This window comes from Grus americana, chromosome 5 (genome assembly GCF_028858705.1).
Source record: "Grus americana isolate bGruAme1 chromosome 5, bGruAme1.mat, whole genome shotgun sequence".
Taxonomy (NCBI): Eukaryota; Metazoa; Chordata; class Aves; order Gruiformes; family Gruidae; genus Grus; species Grus americana.
Window position 1 is genome coordinate 10,490,369 of NC_072856.1, and position 23,997 is coordinate 10,514,365.

The window sequence follows — 23,997 nt, forward strand, 5'->3', positions numbered from 1 at the left end:
GTCAATTTATCAGCATATAACCACTACATTCCATAGGGGCTAGTACAGCTGATACCTGTAGTTCTCCCATCCCTTTTTTTTTTTCTGAACACACCTATTGATATCCCTACATTAGATTAATAGGCAGATAAAAACTTTACAGTTATTTTAAGTCATCTTGTTCTTGTTAAGCAAAACAGAATCACGACCGAGTGATTAGATGCATCTGCTCCCAGCATAGTTAAACCGATAGTTAGCTAATAGCAACTTCCACCATAACTGCGCAATAATAGAGTTCCATAATGAAAAATTACAAAGGATATTTTCCCTCCATTGCTTTCCGAAGATCTCTTCAAAGATAGAACAAGCATACTCCATCAACAACACAGCTGGGCCTTAACACTTAATCTGAATTTGTCCATAGTCCTTCCACCATGAAGAATTTTCATACTTTTACAGAAAGCTCATGCTCCAGATTATTTTGTGGGCTTTTGCCTAAAACTTTACAGTGGAAAGAAGAAACTGATGAAAAATATTTATCATGTTCATTTGGGAATAAAGGTAGAGATTTTTTTTTTCCCCAGCTACAGAATAAAATTATATGTGTAAAATAATCAGAAGTTCTAAAACTAATGTCACCCAAAAAGCAGGGTTACTGACATCAAACGCATGTATGGGAAACACATCTCTAATGGTTTTTGCCATAAATGTCAACAGAAACCAAATGAGATATCTTACTTCCTTTCTAGTTATTTTCCAGACCACTGAGTCAAAGAGGATTACACTTGGGTTACCTTTTGTACTATCATACTGATCTAGTTTCTAAACACTAAGACTGTGCACAGAACAGCCTGCAAAGCTAATTGGAGCCTGTCATCACAATTTCTTGTTTAAGCAGCCATTTGGTCATTAAACAAACTGCTATTTACAAGTAAATGTGCTCAGTTTGCAGTGTGTGGATTACACAGTAGCTCTTTAATTATATGTATAGATTAATAAGGATAGCCGTCAGTTCTTGCATGGTGCCACAGGCCCTTGGCCAGTAACACTTGTCCTTTCAAACACTTCTATCTCTTTAAACAACACAAAATTTGTTAAAATAAGAATGATTATATTAAAGGTATCCTTTTCCCAGCAACTGGATTGATTCACATCACTAATGACTAGACAGTGTTCTTCTGCCCCTCAGTGATGCACCACCACTGCCACTGGTCCTCTCAGAGCCAGAGGTAACACTCTCATCGACCTTATTTCATCTCATTTCCACAGTATTTTTATGCTCTCCAGTACTACATTCAAGGACGTGCTTGGCATATGTTGGCTTATTTTCCCTCTCTTTTCTTCTAATACAGATTAACAAATTGTCAAAAGCCTGCAAGTAAATTGTGTCTGCCCCAAGCATACGTGCGTAAGGCCAAAGTCTCAATTCCGGTAAATCAGCAGTAAATTCACCAGGGTAAAAATCAGCTACTTTGGTGAACAGATTCTAGTCATGAACTAATGCTAATTTTGCTTTCAATGACATTTGTGCTTTGGCAATGTTTTACCATGCGGTCCATCAGAACTGCTCTTTTTGACAGTCACACCATGAAAATGGGGAGATCTACAAAAAGGAGAAAAAACACAACAGGGTAAACTTTGCAAAGATTGTCAACAAAGGCAGTCTGTAAACTTCTCAAAGCAACTCAGCTGTCATGTGTCAGTTCATGCCTCCCTACCTCCTCCCAACCCTGAGAAATAAGGCAGCAAAGGAGCAGTAAGGAAAACACTATTCATCAACAAGAGAAATACAATAGAAAGGATAATAATAATACATCCAGTAGAAATAAGATTTTCAGTAGTGACTAGTGATTTAGATTCATCTGTTTCTGGGCATTCAGCTAGGGGTATTTTACACAGCCAAGACTTCAGAAAGTGCTGGACACCCAAATATAAAAACGGCACCCTGAAAAAGGCCTCAAATTAAGCATCTAGCAATAGCAAAAAGATTAATTTAGTTTTATTTTATTTTTCATACATACCACTACTATTAACACTCTGCCTGATCCAGTCAACAAAACCACCAACATTTGTGTATACTCCTGGGTAGCTTTTCTTTCCACAGTCCAAGCCCCAGCTAGTGATTCCATGAAGGGTGTAAAATCCTGAGTTATCTTCTGAAGGACAAACTAATGGGCCACCAGAATCGCCCTGCACAAGGACAAAGGAATCTTGTTACGAGCTAACATCACTCCTTATCTTTTTAAGATATCAGTTCAGCTATGAGAGGTCCCAGCTGCTCATGTGTTAGGGGATTTCTGTTTTTAAAAGGCAGAGAAAGAAATAACCTTTGTTCAAGGCAAGTACCTCTCTTTTTGCAGTATGAGTAATTAAAATCCTATGGTTAAGGAGTCTTTTGCTGTAAATCACCTACAGCTTGCTTGGAAGAAAACAGGTCTTAGTGAGGTTTTAACAGTCCCCTTTTCAGAACCCGTCTACCCACACCCCAAGTGTCAGAAGGCAAAGGTGATGCATGTAACTTACTGTGCATGAGTCCTTGCCTTCTTCCAGAGGGAATCCAGCACAAATCATCCTCTGGGTCACTTTACTGGGAAGATTTATGTAGTAGCTCTGACATGTGTCAAGCACCAGGATGGGAACTTCCAGCTGATGCAATTTTTTCCCCTTTCCTCTGTCTTGAAGTAAAAGACATCTCAGAAACCAGTAGAGGCATGAATTACTCTTCCCCTTTTCAAATGGTCTCAATCTAAATTACCTGATTTCTTTCCTCCCACCCATTTCCCTGCACATCTAGCTGAGCTTACACAAGTGAAAACTTTCTACCACGTCTGTTCTCCAGGAACTAACGTATAGACAGAATGAATGTTACAAGACAACGTAGCATTTAAAAAACAGCTACAGCATGCTCTACCTTCAAAATGGCAAAGACCACATACCTTCTTCATGTGCACCCCATCCTGTGACAACGCACACCCTCGAGGGCTGAACCACCTCCTCCTTGGCAGGGAGGCACACCGGGCGCACGTAGTGGTTGAATTCTAATGGCTCGGCAAGTTGCAGTAAGGCGATATCAGAGTCCATAGTGGTCTTGTTAAAACTTGGATGTATAATATACTGCTTTACCAGCCTTTTCTAGGAAAGCAAGGACATTGGCATTTTCTGAATGACTTCGGAATTTGAGTCTTAAGTAACTTCAGGTTTATAAAATTTTCAGGGCATATGTGAGATGACTTAAGAGGAGGAAACATTTAAAAGCAGCTGATCAAGTCATCAACTTTCTTATATTAACAGGTCAAGATTATGCCTCTTGGATATGGATTAGGGAACATGCAGGAAACTCCATCCAGCAAGTGTGGGAAGAGTGTCTTGGAAAAACATTTGTCCAGTCTGAGCAAAGTGGAAAGTCGTGCCCCAATTATTTCTGTCTTGGTAATAGTCACCAGGGAATTTAAAGACAATACACTCCTCACTCACACGTCCTCCAGGATACTGAGCTTTGGAGTTCATTACTGGTGAAGGCACAGGTCTATGCTGATACAATTTCTCTGACAGTCACAGAAAAGCTGTTGCATAAATGGCAGATTAAGTTCAAAGTGCAGGCTGTTAGATTGCTGCATCATGAACAATTTGGGAGATACATTTACATTAAAAACTATTTTGCAAGATTGATTTATATTTTATTATTCAGCAGAACTTTCAGTACCTGTCTGTATTCTTGCTCTGTAAGATCGTGAAGTCCTGTTACCACCATCCATAAGTCTCTGTATAGTTCCCTTAAAAAAAAAAAAAAAAGGTACATTCTCAGGCTGGTATACAAGCATTCTTGAAACCTGTAAATCTTAAATCCTCCCTCACCCAAAAAAGACACTAGAGCCCTATACATTCCTAGGCCAAGAACTCATGAGGCCCATACTCCCATACAAATCTGTGGAAATCTTCCCATTGACTTCTAGGGAGCATGAAATATTCTCATGATGAGGCAGTGGGACCTCTCAAACACATAACCAACTGAGAGAACGGTCACTTTTATAAGCACTGGGGGTGCCTGATGCAGAACACAGGGTATGCATGGTCCACATCATCCAGGGACAGTGCTGGTCCCGATCTTCTTAATGAAGAAAATGAGTGAGCTCTAAAACATAACTACCCATCAAACAATATAAAGAAATGCAACAGAAACATTTCATTTCACCCTGCAGTTTCTAACTTTCTTATTCCCTGAAAACCTGACATAACTCCCTGATGAAATTAGTTGTGTAGAATCATTTATCCATGTATGCAAATTCTGATGTGATGGCACGTGCAATAGAGAATTCCTCCTTAATACGATACTTAAAGCAGTACCTTCAACGCAGCGCAACTAATGTTTAGAAACTTAGAAGCCAAATTACAAAATTCAAAACAGCACTTGCATTTCAGATTCCCAGTTTTGTGGGGGTCGGGAAGAGAATCAAAGAAATAGGGAATATAGATGTCTAGGCAACCCTGGCATTCAGGGCTTTTGAAAGCTTACCCTCATTTTCAAGTAATTGCAACTTTATTTGGTAACAGACCACAATACCTAATTATCAGCAATCCTGGGAAGATTTTAAAAATATTTTAATGACCCTAGGTATGTGAATTTTAAATTAACGTGGTTTTGATTAATTTGAAATTCAAAACAGTCAGTCAGGTAGTGTTCAGCCTAAGAGATGAATAAACAAATTGCATTTTAGAAAGTATTTTAAAGATTCTGACAGCAACACAGACTAGCTTTTTGGTTCTTCTCAATAAAGACAGAAAAATTCCCATGTAATCTGATTTAACAGATTGATAGGTTCTTAATAAGGGAACGGCATCAACCCTGTGCACAAAAGCCTCCTGTGTATCCTCCAAAATCTACACAAATTCAGTAATTTTGTAATAGGTTGATTCTACCTGGATGAAAACATGCTCTGTAAATGACTCAAGCACAAAGAAGTTACCTAAGAGTAAGTGATGGATGACGAGAGACTTGGTATCTTCTCATCTCTTTTGAAAACTGATCTGAATGAAAACCAAGCCTACAGAAGCAGGCTACTTAGGAAGTATGTAGCCTCTGTGATCCTAATACATGTGTGTGGAGCAAGAGAATCCTATGCCAATGTAAGCTGCAAGTAGGTGGTAACCGAAACTGTGCCAGCCACCCTGGGCAGAACGACCACGCTGCAGAGATGCACCATGCAATTACAGATGTTCCCAGGGAAGGGTTCATTCCAGTGTACTTACTTAGAATTAAAGCAGTGAGCAGCTGTGACAACCCATTCTTTGGCGAGAACTGCTCCTCCACAGATATGCTCATCTGAAATTTGTATGCTGACCTGCCAAGGCCATGAGTATGGTACAGCTTCTTCACCTCCAATTATCCTACTGAAGATGAACCTGGGCTGATTTGAAGGCATCCCGCAAACATAATCTGAAACAGAATGTCTCAAGAAGTCTTTAGAGGTTAAGATTTGCAGAAGCAAAGAACAGCCCATTTAAGAGCTACCCCACACCTTCAAGCTTTCCCCCTCTGCTTTTTTGCTAAATCTTTCAACTTCCCTCATTACAAAGGATCCAAATATTTAGAGATATCATGAGGATCTTGGCAAAAACAGAGCTTGACCAAGATGGAAAGCAACTGCTTGCCTTCAAAAGTTTTAGCCTCAAACCTACAATGAATATGGATTCATCCCATTCTCCATAAAGTACTAGAGGGGAAAAGGGAAGTTCTAAAATGCTGGTTATTATTTTCAGCTACCCTGTACTTTTTGCAATTATTTTCACCAAAGCAAGTAAGTGCAAACTGACGTACAAGCTGAAATAATATCATTGCATTGCTGTACATGACTTAAGATGAAGGAAACAAGAAAAATTAGGTTCTGCTATTCTAAAGCCAAAGCATAGAAGTGTGAGTATTCATCTCTATTTCTTCAATATGTCTTAATGACAAATTCTGGGACAACTGCATCCATTAAATATTTGGAGAAAACACCATTTAAATTATAGTCCAAAAGGTACTTCCCTGTTCCCATGAAGAAAATATAACTCGGGTTGGCTTACCTGTTGTAACCTGTATTTCTTCTTCAGTCATATCCATATCTTCAAATTCTTCTTCACTAGTTGAATCCAAAGTATCTAAATCTAGCAAATGAAAATAGCAAATGTGTTAGCAGGCTGTCTTGAGTGATATTTTTATTACAATATCACTTTTATTTCTTTTATTATCATTTTCGTAGAAGGAATAGATTTCTGCAGTAGGGATCTGTGCTATTATTTCTTCACATGGCAGTAAAGTGCCATTTAAAATGCACCAAAGTACTCTTGCACAAAACAAAACTCTGATTTTTTGGATAGATTCATTGTTTCTCTTCACCCACTCAATAGGCCCTTTGTTTAATGCCTCAATAGGTTCACAATACATTTTTTCACTGAAACAATTTATGAGATGAGAATCTCCTAGAGCAAAATAATTCTAACTAGCCAGATTCACTGAAGAGGCCTTCGTGCTGCCCCAAGGGGGCTGTTTCCCAAGTTACTTCTATTACCTGTTACATGAACAAAAGAGATTGTAGCTTTGAATCCTCCAAAGCTCTCTGTTTCATCAGAGTGGAAGACAACCAGCATCACAGCAGAGGAGCTTAGAACAGGTGCTGGTAGGGTAAATCCACAAGACTTAGCTAAAGATGAGAAAGCAAAGGTTCACTCCAGATTAACATGTACTTTTTCATCCTTATCTCTTTCAACAGTGGGTACCCAATATTCTGTGTATTCCAGCTCTCACACAGGAGGGTAAAACATAACTACGCACAAGAGAGGAGTACAGAGAAACAGACTGAGGCTGAAGGACTCTTCTATTATTCCTGCCATTGTGACTTTGTTCAGTAATCATAAGAACAGGGAAACTCTTGCGTTATTTCACAAGAGACTATTGCAGCACTCATGCTCACAGGCTGCCATTACATATAGAACACACTGGAAACTTGATTTTCCCTGGTTGTGTTTCAGCACTAGCATGCGCTAGTGCTAATCTAAGCACCAGCACTAGCAAGGGCTGAAATCAGTTGACTGGGATAGGTCTTCCTCATTCAATCTAAGCCAGGGGAATTTCCAGCAAGGTGGCAAGAATTACGTGAATGCTCATCTGGAGCGAAGAACAACTGACTCTGAAAAGGAGACCTCTTGGGTGCTTTCTGTGCCTGATCATTACTATAAAACAAATTATTGTGTTATGCCCTTTTCTTCATTTACATGAATTCAGAACTGCATTTCATATAGAACTTAAATACACAAAACTGTTTTATTCAATGTGGTTTTGCTTCTGTAAGTGTAACAGAAACAGCAATACCTGCAAGTATTTTTCAAGGTACTGAAACTAGTACCTATAACATCATCTGAGATTAGAGGCAAACTTGATTTCAGACTGTAAAACAGGGCTAGTGAAAGTCATAAAAGAAATAGGTCATCCCCCAAATACGTCAAAAATCAAAAGTCAAACCAATTTCCTCCTCTTTTCCCACATCTTCATACACAGTCACAGCATCATAGGAGCAATCTTCACTCTCTTCTACTTCAAAAGACTGATATGTAAGCTTTAAATAAAAAATGAAAAAATGAACCTTGTTAAATTCACAAGGAAAAATTCAAAGATCTATAATAGGGTCTTTAGTATTCTCAATGATTCCTTTAGGGTTTAGTTTCTGTGACATTCAGACCTCTCACAGGTGATACACAGCATATTACATTTGCCAGAAGAATCTGTCATGATAAAATTTAAACCAGGAAATCCTATTTTTCTATAACCTAAAGGAGAAATCAAAACCCATCTGGCTTTTGGGATGGAAAGTGATTTCTTTTAACTGCATCCAGCAGCATTACTCAAGCTTATGTTTCTTGATCTGCTTGTCCTTAGCTGCATAACTTCTTGCCCACTTCCATTCTGCAGACACAAGAAGGGTTCATATTATACCTTGATTACGTGGTCCTCTGGCGCACAAATAATCCATTGACAGTCCGCCATGTTGCTGTAGTGCTCTGGATAGTGCATACTTTGTAACACTCCTTCTTCAAAAAGGACAGCTAAGGACTCACAGCCGGAATCTGGAAATCCAGTAAAACAAAAGTGGAGTCACCATGATTTCCTATTAAATCATTCACAAAAGCAATTAAAAAAAAATTAAATCCAGAAAAACTCTCGTGGTGCTTTCACACAGCTAAGAAAGAGAACCAGACAAGAGCAAGAAGCCAAATCCTTCATCATGAAAAAGATGCAAAGAAAACTTTTGATTTGTTCCCAGGCAGAAAAGCAATTCAACCCACGACTGTAGCATTCCCCTTTGGCTACAGGCAGTGCACTGCAGGCACAGGCACCTGTGTGGGGTGACAGAAGAGCAGGACACGGACATGTCAGAAGAATATTTGCCAACTTTCTTTGGAAATGAGAGTGGAGACATAAAACACAACCAGCAGATATGCCTTCCTGATGCACTATGCAGTGGCAAGGCCCCTCAGAGGGGATTCCTCCCTACACTCTGCTAAGGAAAGAAGCTAGCAGGAAAAGCTGCAGAAACAGGAATGACAGGTGTCTGTTTGTAACTGGATTGTCCAGACTCAGCAGACAGCCCTTGGGCCTGCTCCCTAGTGATGGTGAACCGCTCTGCACAGCAAAACAGAAAGCAATTCTCCACTATATACATATTTTAGCATTAGCTGCTTCCCTCAGGGCCCCTCCAGGAAAGCAGGCTTAGGACTAGCAAAGTGGCTTTCACCTGGAAATTTGGCTCATTTGACTAATCTTATTAATTAAATTTTAAAACATTCTGGAAGTAGGGAAGGAAATGAGATCTTGTATAAAGTGGATGGAGGAGAGGCAGTTAAAGGAGGGCTTCTCTCAACAGGATCTATCCTATCTCTTTCTGGCAGCCCAGTTTTTCCACGACGTTACACGGCAGCGTAAGCACACTTACCTTGTTTGTAACGTCATCCACACAGAGAAATCATAGAAGCTTCCTCTGATTTATTTTCTCCTGAAAACATCTTCAGGCCACCACCCAAGAGTGCAGACAGGTATATTACTAGACTTAGGCTTACCAGGAAGAATATCTGGTGTAAGAGTTCTGTAGGTCATGGAAAAACCAGTTCCATAATCCTTGTTGTCAGAAACAAATTTCAGCCTTATACTATTGGAACCAATCAAAACAGGTAATGGAAGATCTCCTCCACAGAATTTCCCTGAAATAATCACCATTTAAAGTCTTTAGTCACTTGAGAATACTTGCGTGCACCATTTTAAGTACTCAGCTATACAAATTTAAAGATTAAAAGAAAATTGCCTATCCATTCCTCTATATTTTCTATTAATCCATTAGCCCAAATAAAAGATGAACACTATTAAAAATTGAAAATCCTTGACACCAGCAAGTCACATGCTGACACAGTTCCCTAGTGGGCATTTTCTGTTCTTTTCCCCTCCTACCCTCTTTGTCTTTTATTTTAGATCATATCACGATGTATTCATCATGGAAACATAAGTAAGATAATCAACTGCAATGTCCTCACTGGATGTACCTGCCATTAGAATGAGTGAGTGCACTGACAAATAATTTCAAAGAGTAAGGGTACAGCAACTCACCAACAAGTCTGTCGTCTTTTGAATAGACTGATAAAGAATCATAGTCACAAAATGTTTCTGACTCTATATCAAAGTGAGAAAAACGAAGCAATATATAATTCCCTTCTGGTACAAAGAGAGTCCAAATGCACAATCTGGAACAATAAATTAGTTCCTGTTCACAAAGCTGCAACAGAAAGAAAACAACTACGCTGGTACCAGGAATAGTTTCTGGGGAAAGACTGTGTTTTGTTTACTTACTGGTGGTTTTGATAGAACTCTTTGGTACTTCCAGGAAAATGTAATTCTCCTTCACTGCCAGGGAGTTTGCCATCCTTAATGCTACAAAATGCTGCATTGTAGAGTTAAAACAAAATGGGAGGAATCAGGTTTGACACATGTGATCATCTGTTACACCAAAAAGCTCATATATTCCAGAGAATATTGTGAGACTCAATATTGCTCAGCTGTACCTTGTTTCTGCTAGCAGACTGATGTTGGGTGTTCTATCTTCTCTCTTTTATTTGGAATTACAGTAAGTCAATTTTAAAACACATCATGTGGGAGCAAAAATGAAGCACTGCTAGCATACTATCATATTTTATTGTAAGAATAGCAGTGCTTGCTTTTTACCTTAAAGAAACTATTTGTTAAATGAGGATTTCGGTATAAATATTTTTCAGGGAGGAAAAATGCATACCTCAGGACATAAGAAAAGCATTTGTTGCAGTCCATTTGTAGTAACGTCCTTAGCTACATTACAACAGGAGACTTTCGCAACAGTAAAATATGGTATTAAAGACACTTTAATCGAAGAAGCAGTAGTATTCCTCTCCAGATAAGTGTCACTAGAAGCACAATTACTTACAAAAATTATCTCCTCTTGCCTTTTCTTCTCCTTGCAAGGTAAGCCAGTAAGACATTTATCAACAAGTATGTATATGAAAACAAATTTAAGGAGTCATGTACTTATAAGAGTATCTCACCTGATACTCCTAGGAAGACCGGTAAAAAATTTCAAGACGACACAAACAGCATGTAAATACCCAATTCTCACTGGCCACAGCAAGTCTATACAAACTGATCATGTGCCCAAGCTCATTTATCATCTGAGAAATCTCACTCTAGATCACTAAAATTAACATTTTAAGATGTAGTTCACAAGAATTGTTTCTAGTATCTTTATGTGAACTTGTACCTACATGAACAGAGTGTCCAACAAGAACACAAACATGGCAGAATCAAAGTAAGACTTCAACTTTAAAACATGTTATGTTCAGGGTTGGGTTTCATGGCAGCAGGGGCGGGGTGGTGGTGTGTGTGTGTTCGCATTTCATTAATAGAAATAGACATCAGTCAAGTAGGTAGATTCTTCATAGACCGCGCAAAAGTACTACTAATTTACCTCATACTTTCTATTTAGAATGTATATTTTTATACAGAATCACTTCACTAACTAGATTTCATGCATTGCTTGAGGTTCTGTTCTACATTTTCTCCATTAATTTTATTTGCATTTCAATAAAAATATGGTTTTATATATGTAGCTGTCTTAAGGCAAAATTCTTTTTGAAGTCACCAGTACGTAAGTACAAGCCTACATAAGTAATTTTTTTTTACAGAACCAGGAGGAAAAAAGTACATATTTAAAGTATACATTTAAATGTGCTTTGATGAGTCAAGCTTCTTCACGTTTCTTCCTTCAGAGATTATATGTCAGACTATTTTGGGGGTCTTTTTATGCTCTAACACATAGAAGATACTGAAAAAATATTGTACTCACCTGTGGAGCTTTTCATTTTCAGATCTAATAAAGGAGGGATAGGGAAGGAGGTGGAAAAAGAAGAATAAATTACTGTAGTTTCATATTCACAATGTAGGCTTTATTTTTATCCATGTGAAATGGTAATTTTGTACAGGTAGCACAGAGGCAAATTCAAATGCTTCTTGGGGACATAGTGCCTACAATAAACTAGGCTTGGAATTAAAACAAAATTGCAAGTTCAGGCAATGCTGACTTTGGAATAAACAATTCTGGAGTAGCCACTTCTATAATTAATCCTACATTGAGAGGCCACTGCCAAGTCTGAGCAGTACAGTACTCTCTCTCTACATACTTGTTGAGTAAATACTATACATTTTGGGTAAGGGTAGCAGAATCCAACTGCTAGCATCACATCAGGGACACAAAGACATTAAGCCTGACAGCAATTACAGTTAAGGTCTTTTGCACCAGTGTGACGCTATAAAAGAGCGAGCGAGCAAAACCTAGTGCAATGCAATTGAGAATTGTGTTTTCATTTTACCTACCAAAGTACTTGTTTCTTCACTGGAGCAATCACACTTTAATTACCACAATAGCTAATCATATTATTTTTTCCTGATAACAAAATGGGCCAGGTAGTAAATTCTTAATGAAAAGACTTTGTCTGTCTCTCTTTAAAAAAAAAACTGAAAAAGAAAATATTTTTCATAAGATAAACCCTTTTCATTTTTCTCTGACATTATCAGGGTTTCTTTTTTCAGTCACCAGCTGAAGCTGGTTTCTAATGGGAAAATTTTTTTTCCCTCAATTTTTTTCTTATCATTGAATAGCAAAACCTCTTAAACACCTTTCCTCAGTTTTTCAGTTCTCTGCATAAATTTTAACACAATCTCTAATACTTTTTAATTAAAATAGCCCAAACTAGAAGAAAATATAAATTCAGTTTCTTAATGCTCTGAGTGAAGTTCGCCCCTGGACAGACTGTCATTTATATTTCCAGCTCCATGACTTTGGAAGCGATGGATAATTTTCATGCTGTTCCCCTGCACTGAAGGCATATGTAGCCTTTTGGGCAGAGTAAGCAAAAACACATCTGAGAGCACGACTTTTCCCCATGTAGTCAAACGTCTGATCCAACATGTTTTAGCTGAGAAAAATGACAAGTGTCTTTGAAAAGGTGCATATGGAATATCAGACACTTTCAACAGGGGAATTTCCACTTAAAACCAAAAAATACCAGGCTAACTGGCTAGCTGGATAAAAGAAGCATCCCTGAAGTTAAAAAAACATATATACACATATACACACACACATATAGTCCATGTAGAAGGCAAACTGGAAGAGAAGCAAGCATTTACAATGCTCTCAGTTTGGTTTTGGCAATAGCCAATCAGTACCATATACTTAGAGACATTGTGAATGCTATAGCACTTTGCCAGGAAAAATGGGAAAAATATAAATACTGTGTCTTGAAAAAGATAAAATTAAATGAAATATTATTATGAGACAGAAGGGTTGTCAAAAGTGAGGGACACATTACTGTGGAGACTTAATACCAGCACTCATGTTCTCTTGAATCCAGGAAAGCACCGCACTGAGGTCTGTGAATATTCCTGGAGATCCTCTTTCATAATGTTTCTTCTTCTCGTTACTTATCCAGCCACGAGCACATCCCATCCCCCAAGAGACCACACCAGCGAGAGTCCAGGCACCATGCTTACGTCGACACAAAAGAGGGCCTCCTGAGTCTCCCTGTAAAAAAATAAAGTAAAAGCCCACAATCCACAGCTCACAAAACTAGGTGCATACCACTGAGCAAGCCTTGAAGAGTTTATTGACTTGCCTTTTGTGCCATAGTAACAAGCCTATAATGTGGGGGATAGTAATTAAAAAAACTAAACATGAAGAAAGACTCTTTTTTATTGTCTTAGGATTGTGAAGAGGGAGATACACAGGCTAATTCACTCCTCAGTGCACATCCATTGTGTTTCAGCTTGCAAACAGGAGTAAGGAGCTTCCCTCCCTCCTCCATGGCAAGGAACAATCGCTCAACCTTTATCTGTCTTCCGTTCCTTCCTGTAATCCAAGGCCATGCTTTTTACCTTCCCTCTTAGGATGTTAGCAACATTAACTACTTAATTTATCAAGTGTTCTGAAGCCCTAAGCATTATTGCACTGCGATACATCGCAAAAGTGCTCTCAGGAACCTGTCATACAAGTAATGCAATACTTAAAATGGAAACATGTAATTAAGTGCATTGTCTTATACAGAACCTTTGAAAGAATTCACAAATCAAAATCAATACGTTCCAAATATTGCATTTTACAGTGTGGTTATTCACTTAGGCACACAGAGCCTTGAGCTTCTGAGAAACACTTGCAAGTACCCAAGGCCCTCTGCTCAGCTGACCTGGCAGGCATCCTTTCCTCCATCTGGAAATCCAGCACACATTATAGTGTCACCTTGGATGGGCTTCTTTAAAGTTGACAATGCTCTTGAACACTCCTTACTGTTTAGGATTGGTAGGTTGACTTCATATAAGACCTGAGGGAGTACTCCATCTGAAATACAAAATAAATTGTTCATAAGAAATGCTGAAAGGTGAACTTAATGCCACTGCTAATACACCACAAAAAAAAAAAAAAAGAGTTGTAAACTTGCTCCAAGCCATTTTATGGTTACATAAACATTCAGTTTTGTGTACATAAGCAGTTTTACTTGAATAAATTTCAAAATGTTCCAAAATTGAAATACAGGTCTATATATTGTAGTGATCCGTTTTGAGATAATTCACAGGTAGGCACAGAAGCTAGCAAAGATCCCATTTTGAGATTACAATTCTTATGGGTAGTTGATGGTTTCTTCTGGTCTGTCTATGACCAATGCAATCAAGCTCTTAGTTTCAGAAATAAGACACTGAAAAACCTGAATGTCAAAGAACAATTTGAGTGGCTTACTCTCATTTAAACGGCCCCAACCACAAGCAGTGCAGATATATCCTGCTTCAAACTTTTCACCTGGATCAGGAAGACATGCTGGCAAAACTGATGAACCTGTCACACATGGACATGAATTTTATCGATTAGTATTTGAAAGATCAACAAAAAGCTTCCTTTCTCATTTTTTTTAAAAAACTAAAAAGTATTGTTATTTTTGTAGCATCTGAAAAACTAATCTGGCATTTGACAATTCATCTGAGCCTCCACTTTGTAGTGTTTTGGAATGGAAACAGAAAACCATGAGCACCACAAGGTTCAGCCCAGGCCTTGCCATTCAGCTTAAACTTAGCTGCTATCATGATCCAAACTTCAAAAAAGTAGTCGCTCACCTCTGTGGTGGCAAAGAAAGAGCAACCTAATGATGTGAGCTGGAGCCTTTGGAAAAGCAAAGTGTCAGGTGAACGCTCCTATGCACCTCAATTTTTGTAAAACTGATGTGATGTTGCCTTCCATAAAACCTGACCGTAATGTAAGTCAAAGTTAGTGTGCAGCTGAGCAACAGCTGGCTTACAGGTCAGGAAATGGGGAAGTAACAGCTGTCCTCCCCTCCCCTTCTTCTCCTTCCCTTTCCTCATCCCCAGATGGACCACCCTGCCACTACTGAAGATAATCCCATGCTCCTTTCTGCAGGAAGGGAAAAGCAGGCAAATAGCAGAGGAGGTCTGAGTAAGGTACAGACAGCACTGCAGTACGCTCTGAGCTCTGCTCCGCCTTTCACTAGCTTTACTGTTCACCAGAGACAGAAATCTCCACCTACAGCTTAGATAAAAAATAAACACATCTATTTGGTCAAATTTGAATCTTCTGCATACAAAAAACAATAACTTTTTCTTCAAGGGAGTCTGAAGACAACCATTTAATTCAACATATATTTTTCTGACTTACCTCTGGTATTTTAAATACTTGAGTGGCAAAAGACTCTGGAGATTTTTAGTGGTATAATCTGACAGCTGGGAAGTGGGTTTCAACTGAGTTTCAAGACTTTTCACATCATGTGGGAGAAACAAAGGCTTTACCTTCCCCACTGAAAAAGATCACAGATAACTATGGCCTTACTGAAGATGAAGGCTCCATCCAGCTTCAGAAGGGCAATGTCATAGTTCATCGGCCTTCTGGGGTCAAAGTTGGGATGCTTAATGGCATATTTAACAGGGAGCGTCTGCTCGCCATTCTCCCTGATCCTCAAATCATGCTCTCCTGCAGTGACGTTCAGGTACTGGAGTATGTTCCTGTAGAACAGACAAATAAAAGTTCAGCTACAGAATCTTCAAAATGAAAAAAAATGTAGTTGTTTTCAAACAGAAAAGTTCTTACTACTGATACCTAATACCTTTCACCTTCAGATTTCAGAGTACTTAATATGTAAAGTCAGCAAGAGCTGAGTATGCCCCGCAGTAGAAACTGGGAGATGAAAAGGACTGAGAAGAAAGATGATTTAGCTACACTCCTGACTGTGGTTTGATGGTCCACTAAGGAACCAGATCCTCTTACTGTGTTTAAAAACGTTCAGTCACACTGCTTTTTGAAGAAGGAGGGAAGATTTGAGCATATGAATGTACAGAAAAAATAAGAACATTTCTGTAGCATTCTCAGTTTATACCTCAAAAACAAACATAGTGAATCGTGCTTTAGGGCTCCCAGTACCAGATCAGATGCACAGCAAGGCAACACAAAAGCAATCATTATAAACTTTTTATTCTGCTTCAAATTTATTCACCAGATTTGAAGAATTTCTTTTGTGTCAGGAGACTCTATGCCGATTTAGATATTGCCTGTCCTTCCGTAGTTAATATAAACTCTGCAGTTATTGGCTAATTTGACCAAGATGTGATCACATGCATTGCCAGACACAAATCAAATTTATAATTCCAGGTGACCCATTAGTACGAAGATTCAGTATTAACTATAAGGGAATTAGTATCTCAGTGAAGCCACCACAGAATCAGGACTGAAATCTTCCATACAATATTCACAGATGTCTCTTTTTTTTTTTTTTTTTAAGCACTAAGGCTGAAAATCATCAGCAGGCAAGAGGTCAGTACTATATCCATTCACCACTTAATTGCATACACTCTACCAGTTGCTATCTCTGGAAAAAAAAATTGCAGTCACCTAATAATTAGAGTTAGGTATAGATTTTTACCTACACTTCCAAAATCAGTCTCCATCAATCCCTGTAAGTTTATTTTATTCTTAATTATTTTTGAGATGTTAAAATATTTTGGGTTTACTCCCTTTCTGTTAAAATATGGAAAATACTGGTTATAAATGAAAGAGTAGTACCTGTAATTAATTGCCACAAAAAGATGCTACAGCACACACACACACTTTTACAGTCAATGTTTATCTGCACCTGCAGCCTGCTCCTGAAATATCACATCCATACCTGTCCAAGACACAGTGAGCTGCCGTGACCACCCACTGAGCAGAAACAATGGTGCCTCCACAGAAATGCTTTTGCCTTCGTTTCAAGGAAACCTGCACCACATAAAGAAGGCGTGTCAAAGAAAGAAAATCTTTATCTCTGCTCTGATTGCATTTGAGGAAGAAAGGAGACAGTATGTGCAGGTACTCTCTGAAGATTCACATAGCTAAAGTATACGCTGCATTTCAAGCAAACACACTTTCACGGCATCCTTATGGTGCTTGAATCTAAGAGATCCCAAACCTTGCTGTTCCACTCAGCTGTCACTTGGTACCAAGATAAAAGCAACATACATATAATAAATGCCAAGTCACTGAGGTACTTGGCACGCTGTAAAGGTTACCAGTTAAGCTGAGAATTTTTCCTTTGCAGGTCACTGGGAACACTGCAAATCCATGATGCTTGACAACAGTCAGGGGGCTGGGGGTGGTATCCTTTGGTGTCCTCCTATTCCTGAGCAGTTTCATCCATGCCTCTTTACAATAGACTAATCTACAGATGCTCTTTCAGAAATAATGATAAACAAAATAATAAATGACAAGAAACGTTTATCAGAGAGCAGGACAGGTTCCGCACTCTCTCCATTTGCTTCACTGTTTTTCATAAAATCAGGCTGGAGCTCAACAATACACCATAAGTGTCAGTAAGCATAAAGTATACCTGTTTTTTCTTTTGTCATTTCTATAAAAAGTCAGGACTTTATTTGGAAGATAAAACCACATTTCCTTGTGCAAACCTGCCATGGATGTGAGCCTTGTTTCACCTGGTTCCCCCCAACAATCCGAGTGAAAAGGTTAAAGTAACTCCATGGTTTTGTCTCTTGAACTTTCTGCCCACATTTAGGATCTGAGGCATAAAATGGGGAAAAGAAGGAAAGATTTAGTCCAGATTTAAGTTTTTTTGCTTTTTAGTAACATAGCATTTGAAGGCATGGCCTGGTGCAGAAGTGCGTGCAATCTCTCTTCCGTGACAGGAACCACATTTTATAATTCCTAATACAAACTGCCCCGACTAAGGCTAAATTGGGCTAAGAAAAAGGCAATGTACTTTATTGCAGAAGTTTTCCAGATGAGCACTTTTAGGTTCAATTTTATCACAAATATTAAATTTTACCTGCCATGAGCACATGTGTGTCTGTATATATATACACTAATGTTCTCATTTGGTCCATGCTTACTTGGACTTTTTGAACGTCAACATTTTCTTTCAAGCAAGTGTTGGAATTATTTTGGGTTTAAATCACTGTTTCATTGTCGCTTTTAGAAGTCTCTTTACACTCAGCATTTGTACTTAAAATATTTTGGTCAATCGGGGTCTAAATGCACAACATATAGACCCTGATGACCAACAAGGGTGGCTTAATTTCTCCAGAACATCTATTACTGGGCCAACTTTATTTCTTCTTAGTTCACTAATTATCATCAACTATGGCTAAGTGAAGCTGATAATATTTATGTATTTGTAAAGAAACAGACATTTGTGGTGACAACTACTGATTTGGTAGTATTTTAAGAAAGACAGAAGCAAAGCAACCAATTCTTCCAATGTTACACATTGTAACAGAAGAATTCTTTGCACTTTCCAAACCCAGCAGTAGCTGCAACTATTTTTTTCCCTTAAAGCTGTATGAAAACTCCTTGAAACCAAACACGTCTAAGACATTTTACTACAAATTCTGTTAAACACTATGTTGGGAAAAATTTAGCATCCATAAACTTGGAACATTTTGTTGTTCTGGCAGATAGGTGGCTGTACTTAAAGGATGGAGGACCAATACTTGTATACACTGTCTGGAAAATGTGGAATACTCCAAATCGTAAAATGCTTACAACACCTATAAAAAGGGTTATGCAATCATCCTCAGAATTAGCATGGCTAATGCAAGTGATTACAGTGTCACAATAATGCTGACACAATGCTGCTTACCCTAGGTTCTAAATAAAAAAGGCTTTATATAGAATTGACCTGGTTCATTTATCTGATTTTTTTCATTCTTTCTCACTCTACTCACCTTGTTCCCATGTGCAAAGATACAGTGAGGAAAAGGGAAAGAGGAAAGAGAGATAAAATTTTAAAAGATAGGATTTAGGTTTTACCAAAAGGAATTTGGTACCAGGAAAATGGGCAAAAATAAATAAATAAAATTAAAAATCAGATTCACAAACTAAAACTTTCTTTTTTTCTTTCAGTATTGAATAAGTCTATTCTCCTAACATACACAAGATTAGTTTAAAAGTTACACGTCGATATTAATATTATACCAAACTTATATTACCTATATTTTTACAAACTCTAAAATCTTCTGCTCTATGGCATTTGTAAGCCCAAGAGATTCCTGCCTGCTTTACAGACTGCTTCAGGAACAGTGTCGATCACTGGTCGGATGAGAGATTTCTAAGTCAACTGCATCACATCCGTCTGCATGGCAGGACACTGAAGCAAGAGAATACCATTCTACAGAATACTATGCTTTGGACTGCTTAAGTGAGCAACTTATTATAATGATTTCGATACCACACCTGTCTTGACGGTTCAAAATAGAGTTTTTACAGTGAAAACAAGTGATTTGCAGAATTTAGGGAATCGAGCTATAAGTTTCCTTTTTTACTACTGAAAATGGGAGCAAAATGGTGATGCAAACTGCCAAGATCTGATTTGCGTTCCAGTTTGCTGTAAATCAGTAAATCTTCAGAACAAACAGGAACAGCTGCAATCATTAATTGTTCCAAAAAAGAATACTCTGGATTGTAAGATGTAAGACAATGGAAGAGAGGACTCACTGTATTTTGTTTGCAGCCCATGGGTAACAAGCTAAACCATGACCTTCATTAACTTGCTGCAAATCAGAGAGTATTTAATTTTATTTAATGTTACTCATTCTGAAACATCAAGGAATCAGACAAAAGTTTCATAAGAATTACTCATGAAAATATAACTTTCAGTTACAGACTTGGATTGGAACAAAAACAATGAAAACTAGACCAATTATTCTTCTAATGCAACTTTCTGTCTAGGTCTACGAGCTCTTAGGGTCAAAAACTTAGGGGGTAAAACTAGTGCAGCTTCTTTATTTCAACACTGACTCCCATGTTTATCACTACCTAAGAACAAATCCGTTAGTACTTAGAAAACTGTTAAAGCTAGAAATGAAATTTTCATCCTACCTTTCTGAAGAGCGGATGGTACAGCATGGAACTCTGCAATACAAACTATCCCCATCAGGAGTAGCTGCAGCTTACTGGGGGCAATGCACATCTTTGGATGCTAAATGACTGAGTGAACACAAGGAGAGTTTTTATAGGGAAAAAGAAGCCCAAATATTACACTGCAGGAGAACAGCAACTAATTGAAGTAGAAGTTACTCATTAATCCAGCCATAAAGCACTTACCTGCACAAATAAGTTTTCCAAATTTAGTGGAGCACGATTCTTTTATACGCCATTACTGAAGTCTTTGCTGTAAAATAATAGCTAAAATCCTCCCTAAAACAAGGTTTTTTTCAGCAAAATGACAAAATGAAGTTACAATCACTCGCTTTGCTAGCACCGCTTACCCAGGCTGGTCTACACATCAAAGTAGAACACACGTGAACAGAATGTCAATTGCTATTTATTTGCCCCTACAATTTCTGCAGCTTTTGAAAAGGCAATACTTTCTATTTCCTGCACGCTTTATATTTAGTGAATTTTACAGACCTGAGAAACGTATCAGAAGTTTATCATTTTGTTGGCAGCATGCTCAGTGTTGTACAAGACAAAGATAGCTCTCTGCATCAAAGTGTCATTTTTCAAAAGAGAAGTGTTTATGTCCCACTTTTGAAAGGTAACTAAGGAGGACAGGGCTCAGCTTTTTAAAAATATTTCAGTATTGCCGCAATCAGCAGCGCCAGTTCCAAGTCACTTTGATGGCTAAGCTCCACTTTTAATAGCAATTTAAGTGCAGGTCTCTTAGAAGGCTATTCAAATCCTAAATAAGGAACACATCAGCAGCTAAATTAAAAGATTTCACAAAACAGAAAGTATAAGTTAAATTACCCTGCAAATTCAACACTTAGAACTTTTGTCTCATCAGTTTTAGCAAGTATCGCCTAACTTGCGAATGACTGAACAAAGTGGTAAATACAATTAAAACACTATCCAAACTATCTTAAATTCATATGATATATATAAGCACCAAGTAAGACATTAAAGTCATCAAGAGAAGCAATAGATTTGCTTTGGATGACCAAAACCACAAGTCTGATTTGTACCAGAAAGGGCAAGGGATATTTATACCTGGGAACAAAGAAATATTTACACAAGACAGGGAAAAACGTAGTATGTTTGTGAGTTTTTTCCTTGGCTTAAGTGGTTGAGATCCTTAGCTTCCCCTCTCTTTGTAAAAAATAATTCAATATTTCCACCTTCAATATTCCCATAAACCCCCCAATTTTCACATGGGAAATGCATCACACTTTGAAGACAGAAATGAGGTAAAAAAATGCATGCATGTTAATACAAATTTCAGTCTTGCACACCTTCATAGTCATAACTTATCAAAATTACATTTTTTCAAGATGCCAACAGGTAAATGCAAATCGACATTCTTTTAAAGTAAGTTGCAACAGTAATTAAACAGTCTCTCTTTTTGTGTTTACCATCACAATGGACAAGTCTCCTGTTTTTCAAATCTGCTCAGGCTCCCAAAGAAACAATCTTATATTTGACCCCTTAGCCCCAGTCTACTGAATATGTTCTATTATTTGGCCAAGGATTTCACAATACATCTCCCCTCCCCCCAATCCACCAGTCAACATCCCAACAATCCTTTATGTATTTATTCAATTCTAGGTTTTTGTTGTTCTTTTCCTCTGCCAGTCAGAGAATAACAAAACCCATCTTTTACTCTGAATATGCAATTTCATAACAAACAACTGAATACAAACCCTGTCCTAGAAACTTTGACTTCCAGTTGCTTTTTCTGTGATAAATACACAGAACTTCTTAATACTGCAGTTTTCCTGCTGGTGCTGTGGAGATCCCCAATTCTGCAACTTCTGACATGTGCATCACCAGTATCATTCCAGCTCTAATAAAAAACTTTGAAGGCTGCTTTCCTTTATTAAGTCCTTTGTATTTTGCAGGGACCCAAAATCAGTTCTATGTACAGTAGAGCTGTCTCATCACCCACCACCATGACATCCTTTGGAACGATGCTATCCAACAGGATGATATAAAAACAAGAATAAAAAATTTCTGCAGTTAAGTGACACTGTGCAAACTACATCTGTCATATTACGAATGAGAAATAGAAACATCCTGCCCACTGGCAAATAAAGAAATAATCAGCTCATTTCTAATTTATGACAGAGAGACAACACTTACTGTGCAGCACCCAAAGAGGTCAGAAAGAAAAAAGCACAGAAGAGCACATTCTGTACAACCTGCTCCTTATCTGGGATGGCAAAACAGAAGTGCAGGCTTTCTTGTCCTACTACTCTTTGTTCTCCTCTTTTGCTACCTACATATCTTTCTTCTGAAGCTGTTATCTTTATCCTGTGTGCAGCCAGAGGCACTAATGACTCTACCTACTTCCCCCACTGGATAGCTGCGATTACTCCTAAAACTCACAGCTTTGGCAGGCAGCCCCACCAGCATCATTCCTCAAAGGCAGGCAAAGGTCAAATCTTACGACTTGATCACCATCCACGCATGTGCTCTGAATCTTAATGCAGGGCTGGCTTCGTATCCTGTTAGCATCCTGTACCTTTGTAGTAAGAAAAACAAAGCCATTAAATTACTAACTGTCCAAAATGGCCTGATCCATGTTTTAGCAGGTAGAAGCGATCCCTAGCCCCAAAATAATGGTGATAATCGATGCTAGTCAGTCTGGCCTGGCTCTTCTTTTGCTGTGTGTTTGGAGAATAAAATGCTTGTAAATCAAAGTATGCTTGAAGCTGTAGAAATGTATATAGCTGCTGCTTCCTATGAGGTTATTAAAAAAAAACCAACCATGCACACATACAAATAAGTTTAAATAAGAAAGCAAAGAATATAGATAAATATTCATCATCAGAACCTTCCAGAATGGTTGCTCTGTTTTGCTGGTTTTGAGGGGTTTTTAAAGGTGACCAGGGGCCGGTGAGAGGGAACACAGACTGCTTTTCAGTGAACTTTAGTGGACCACTGAGATGGCCAAACTGCAAGACATGAAAAAAACACTTTCTATTCTTGCTAGAAAAGTTGCTTTGTGTTGCTCCTCCTGTCCAAGGAGGAAGAAAGGTGGAAAATTTGTTCACCTAGTGACAATGTGAAGTTTAAGAGAAGAGGGAATGAGGAGTGAAGGACAGAGGGTGGGGAGGGTAAAACAAGCAGCAAATGCTGGTTAGTAATTAACCTGTTAAAAGACTGGTAGAAAAGACACGTTTAAGTTGGAGGGGTTTTCGTTGGGTTTGGTTGTGAGTTGGTTCTGGTTTTTTTTTTTTAAACACAATGAGCTGTGCTTTCAAGGGTCACTGATCACATCCGAACCATTTGCAAGGTCACTGCTGGAAAATTGAAAAACCTTTTAATTCAAGAAAATTAACGGTTTCATATTTTAAGCAAGATATAATGTCTTAAAATATTAAACTTCATAAATCTTATCATTCATGTATTATATTTATGGATCCAGTAGTTCTTAACTGAAAGTAGATTTAGTTTTAATAAGGATTAAATGTATTTGCATTTTGATAATTGTGCACGCATTTTAATTTTCCAACAAACTTATTTTTCCCTGGTTTTAGCCTACCATAATTCCAATGACTTGATTCAAATTATGCCTGAGTTTGATGTAACACGAAAATCAAGCTTAATTCTCAAGATAAGTCCTTTATTGCGTACCATCTCCCCAAAATGAAAGACGTTAAGATGCATATAAAAGACCCTGAATAGCACAAGCATAAAACTTACTTCAATATGCTTAACGCCACCACCACCACACACATTTCATTCATTTTTTTCAGCCAAAGTCTTCATGTTACTTCAAAGATCTATGTATTGAAAAGCTGAGGGAATTACATCCTTGAAATTCTCCATTCCTAGAATCAAAAGATTAAGTAACTCTTCAACTCACAAACATGTTTTTCCCTCTCCCTCTCTACAAATACAGTCCTATCTCTGAGCAGTCATGCCGTTCTGCCATGTTATGCCTTCAGGTGGGATTCATGTGCTTGGAACTTGCATACTTTTTTAAACCAGC

At 38.1% G+C, this 23,997-nt stretch overlaps 1 protein-coding gene across 7 annotated transcripts; it reads right to left on the reverse strand.

The window, feature by feature from the left end:
* Nucleotides 1–358: 358 nt before the first annotated feature.
* On the reverse strand, nucleotides 359–23,727 carry OVCH2 (ovochymase 2). 7 transcript variants are annotated; one of them, XM_054826824.1, is made up of 22 exons: nucleotides 19,944–22,053; nucleotides 17,516–17,625; nucleotides 16,741–16,832; nucleotides 15,411–15,583; nucleotides 14,313–14,408; nucleotides 13,765–13,916; nucleotides 12,911–13,106; nucleotides 11,373–11,396; nucleotides 9,851–9,941; nucleotides 9,611–9,744; nucleotides 9,070–9,210; nucleotides 7,949–8,079; nucleotides 7,478–7,571; nucleotides 6,528–6,659; nucleotides 6,043–6,123; nucleotides 5,227–5,413; nucleotides 3,683–3,752; nucleotides 2,916–3,111; nucleotides 2,503–2,654; nucleotides 2,001–2,169; nucleotides 1,527–1,582; nucleotides 359–480 (listed from the first exon to the last, which is right to left on the reverse strand). In XM_054826824.1, exons 1-21 carry the CDS (start codon nucleotides 20,032–20,034, stop codon nucleotides 1,560–1,562), a joined length of 2,535 nt encoding a protein of 844 aa, XP_054682799.1. In that variant the 5' UTR covers nucleotides 20,035–22,053; the 3' UTR covers nucleotides 359–480; nucleotides 1,527–1,559. The 7 variants fall into 7 exon arrangements, with proteins under 7 accessions (XP_054682799.1, XP_054682798.1, XP_054682796.1 ...); XM_054826823.1 differs by lacking the exon at nucleotides 359–480 and adding an exon at nucleotides 23,709–23,727 and having other exon boundaries at nucleotides 1,444–1,582; nucleotides 19,944–20,051; XM_054826821.1 differs by lacking the exon at nucleotides 359–480 and adding an exon at nucleotides 22,143–22,746 and having other exon boundaries at nucleotides 1,444–1,582; nucleotides 19,944–20,051.
* Nucleotides 23,728–23,997: the final 270 nt, after the last annotated feature.

What these genes read in the sequence shown, in the direction of transcription:
- OVCH2 (XM_054826824.1), bottom strand. Translation starts at nt 20,034, where the DNA reads ATGTGCATTGCCCCCAGTAAGCTGCAGCTACTCCTGATGGGGATAGTT. An exon ending in ACCATCCGCTCTTCAGAAAG is followed by an intron (nt 17,626 to 19,943) that starts GTAGGATGAAAA and finishes TTTATGCCTCAG; the next exon opens with ATCCTAAATGTGGGCAGAAA. An exon ending in GCTCACTGTGTCTTGGACAG is followed by an intron (nt 15,584 to 16,740) that starts GTATGGATGTGA and finishes TCTGTTCTACAG; the next exon opens with GAACATACTCCAGTACCTGA.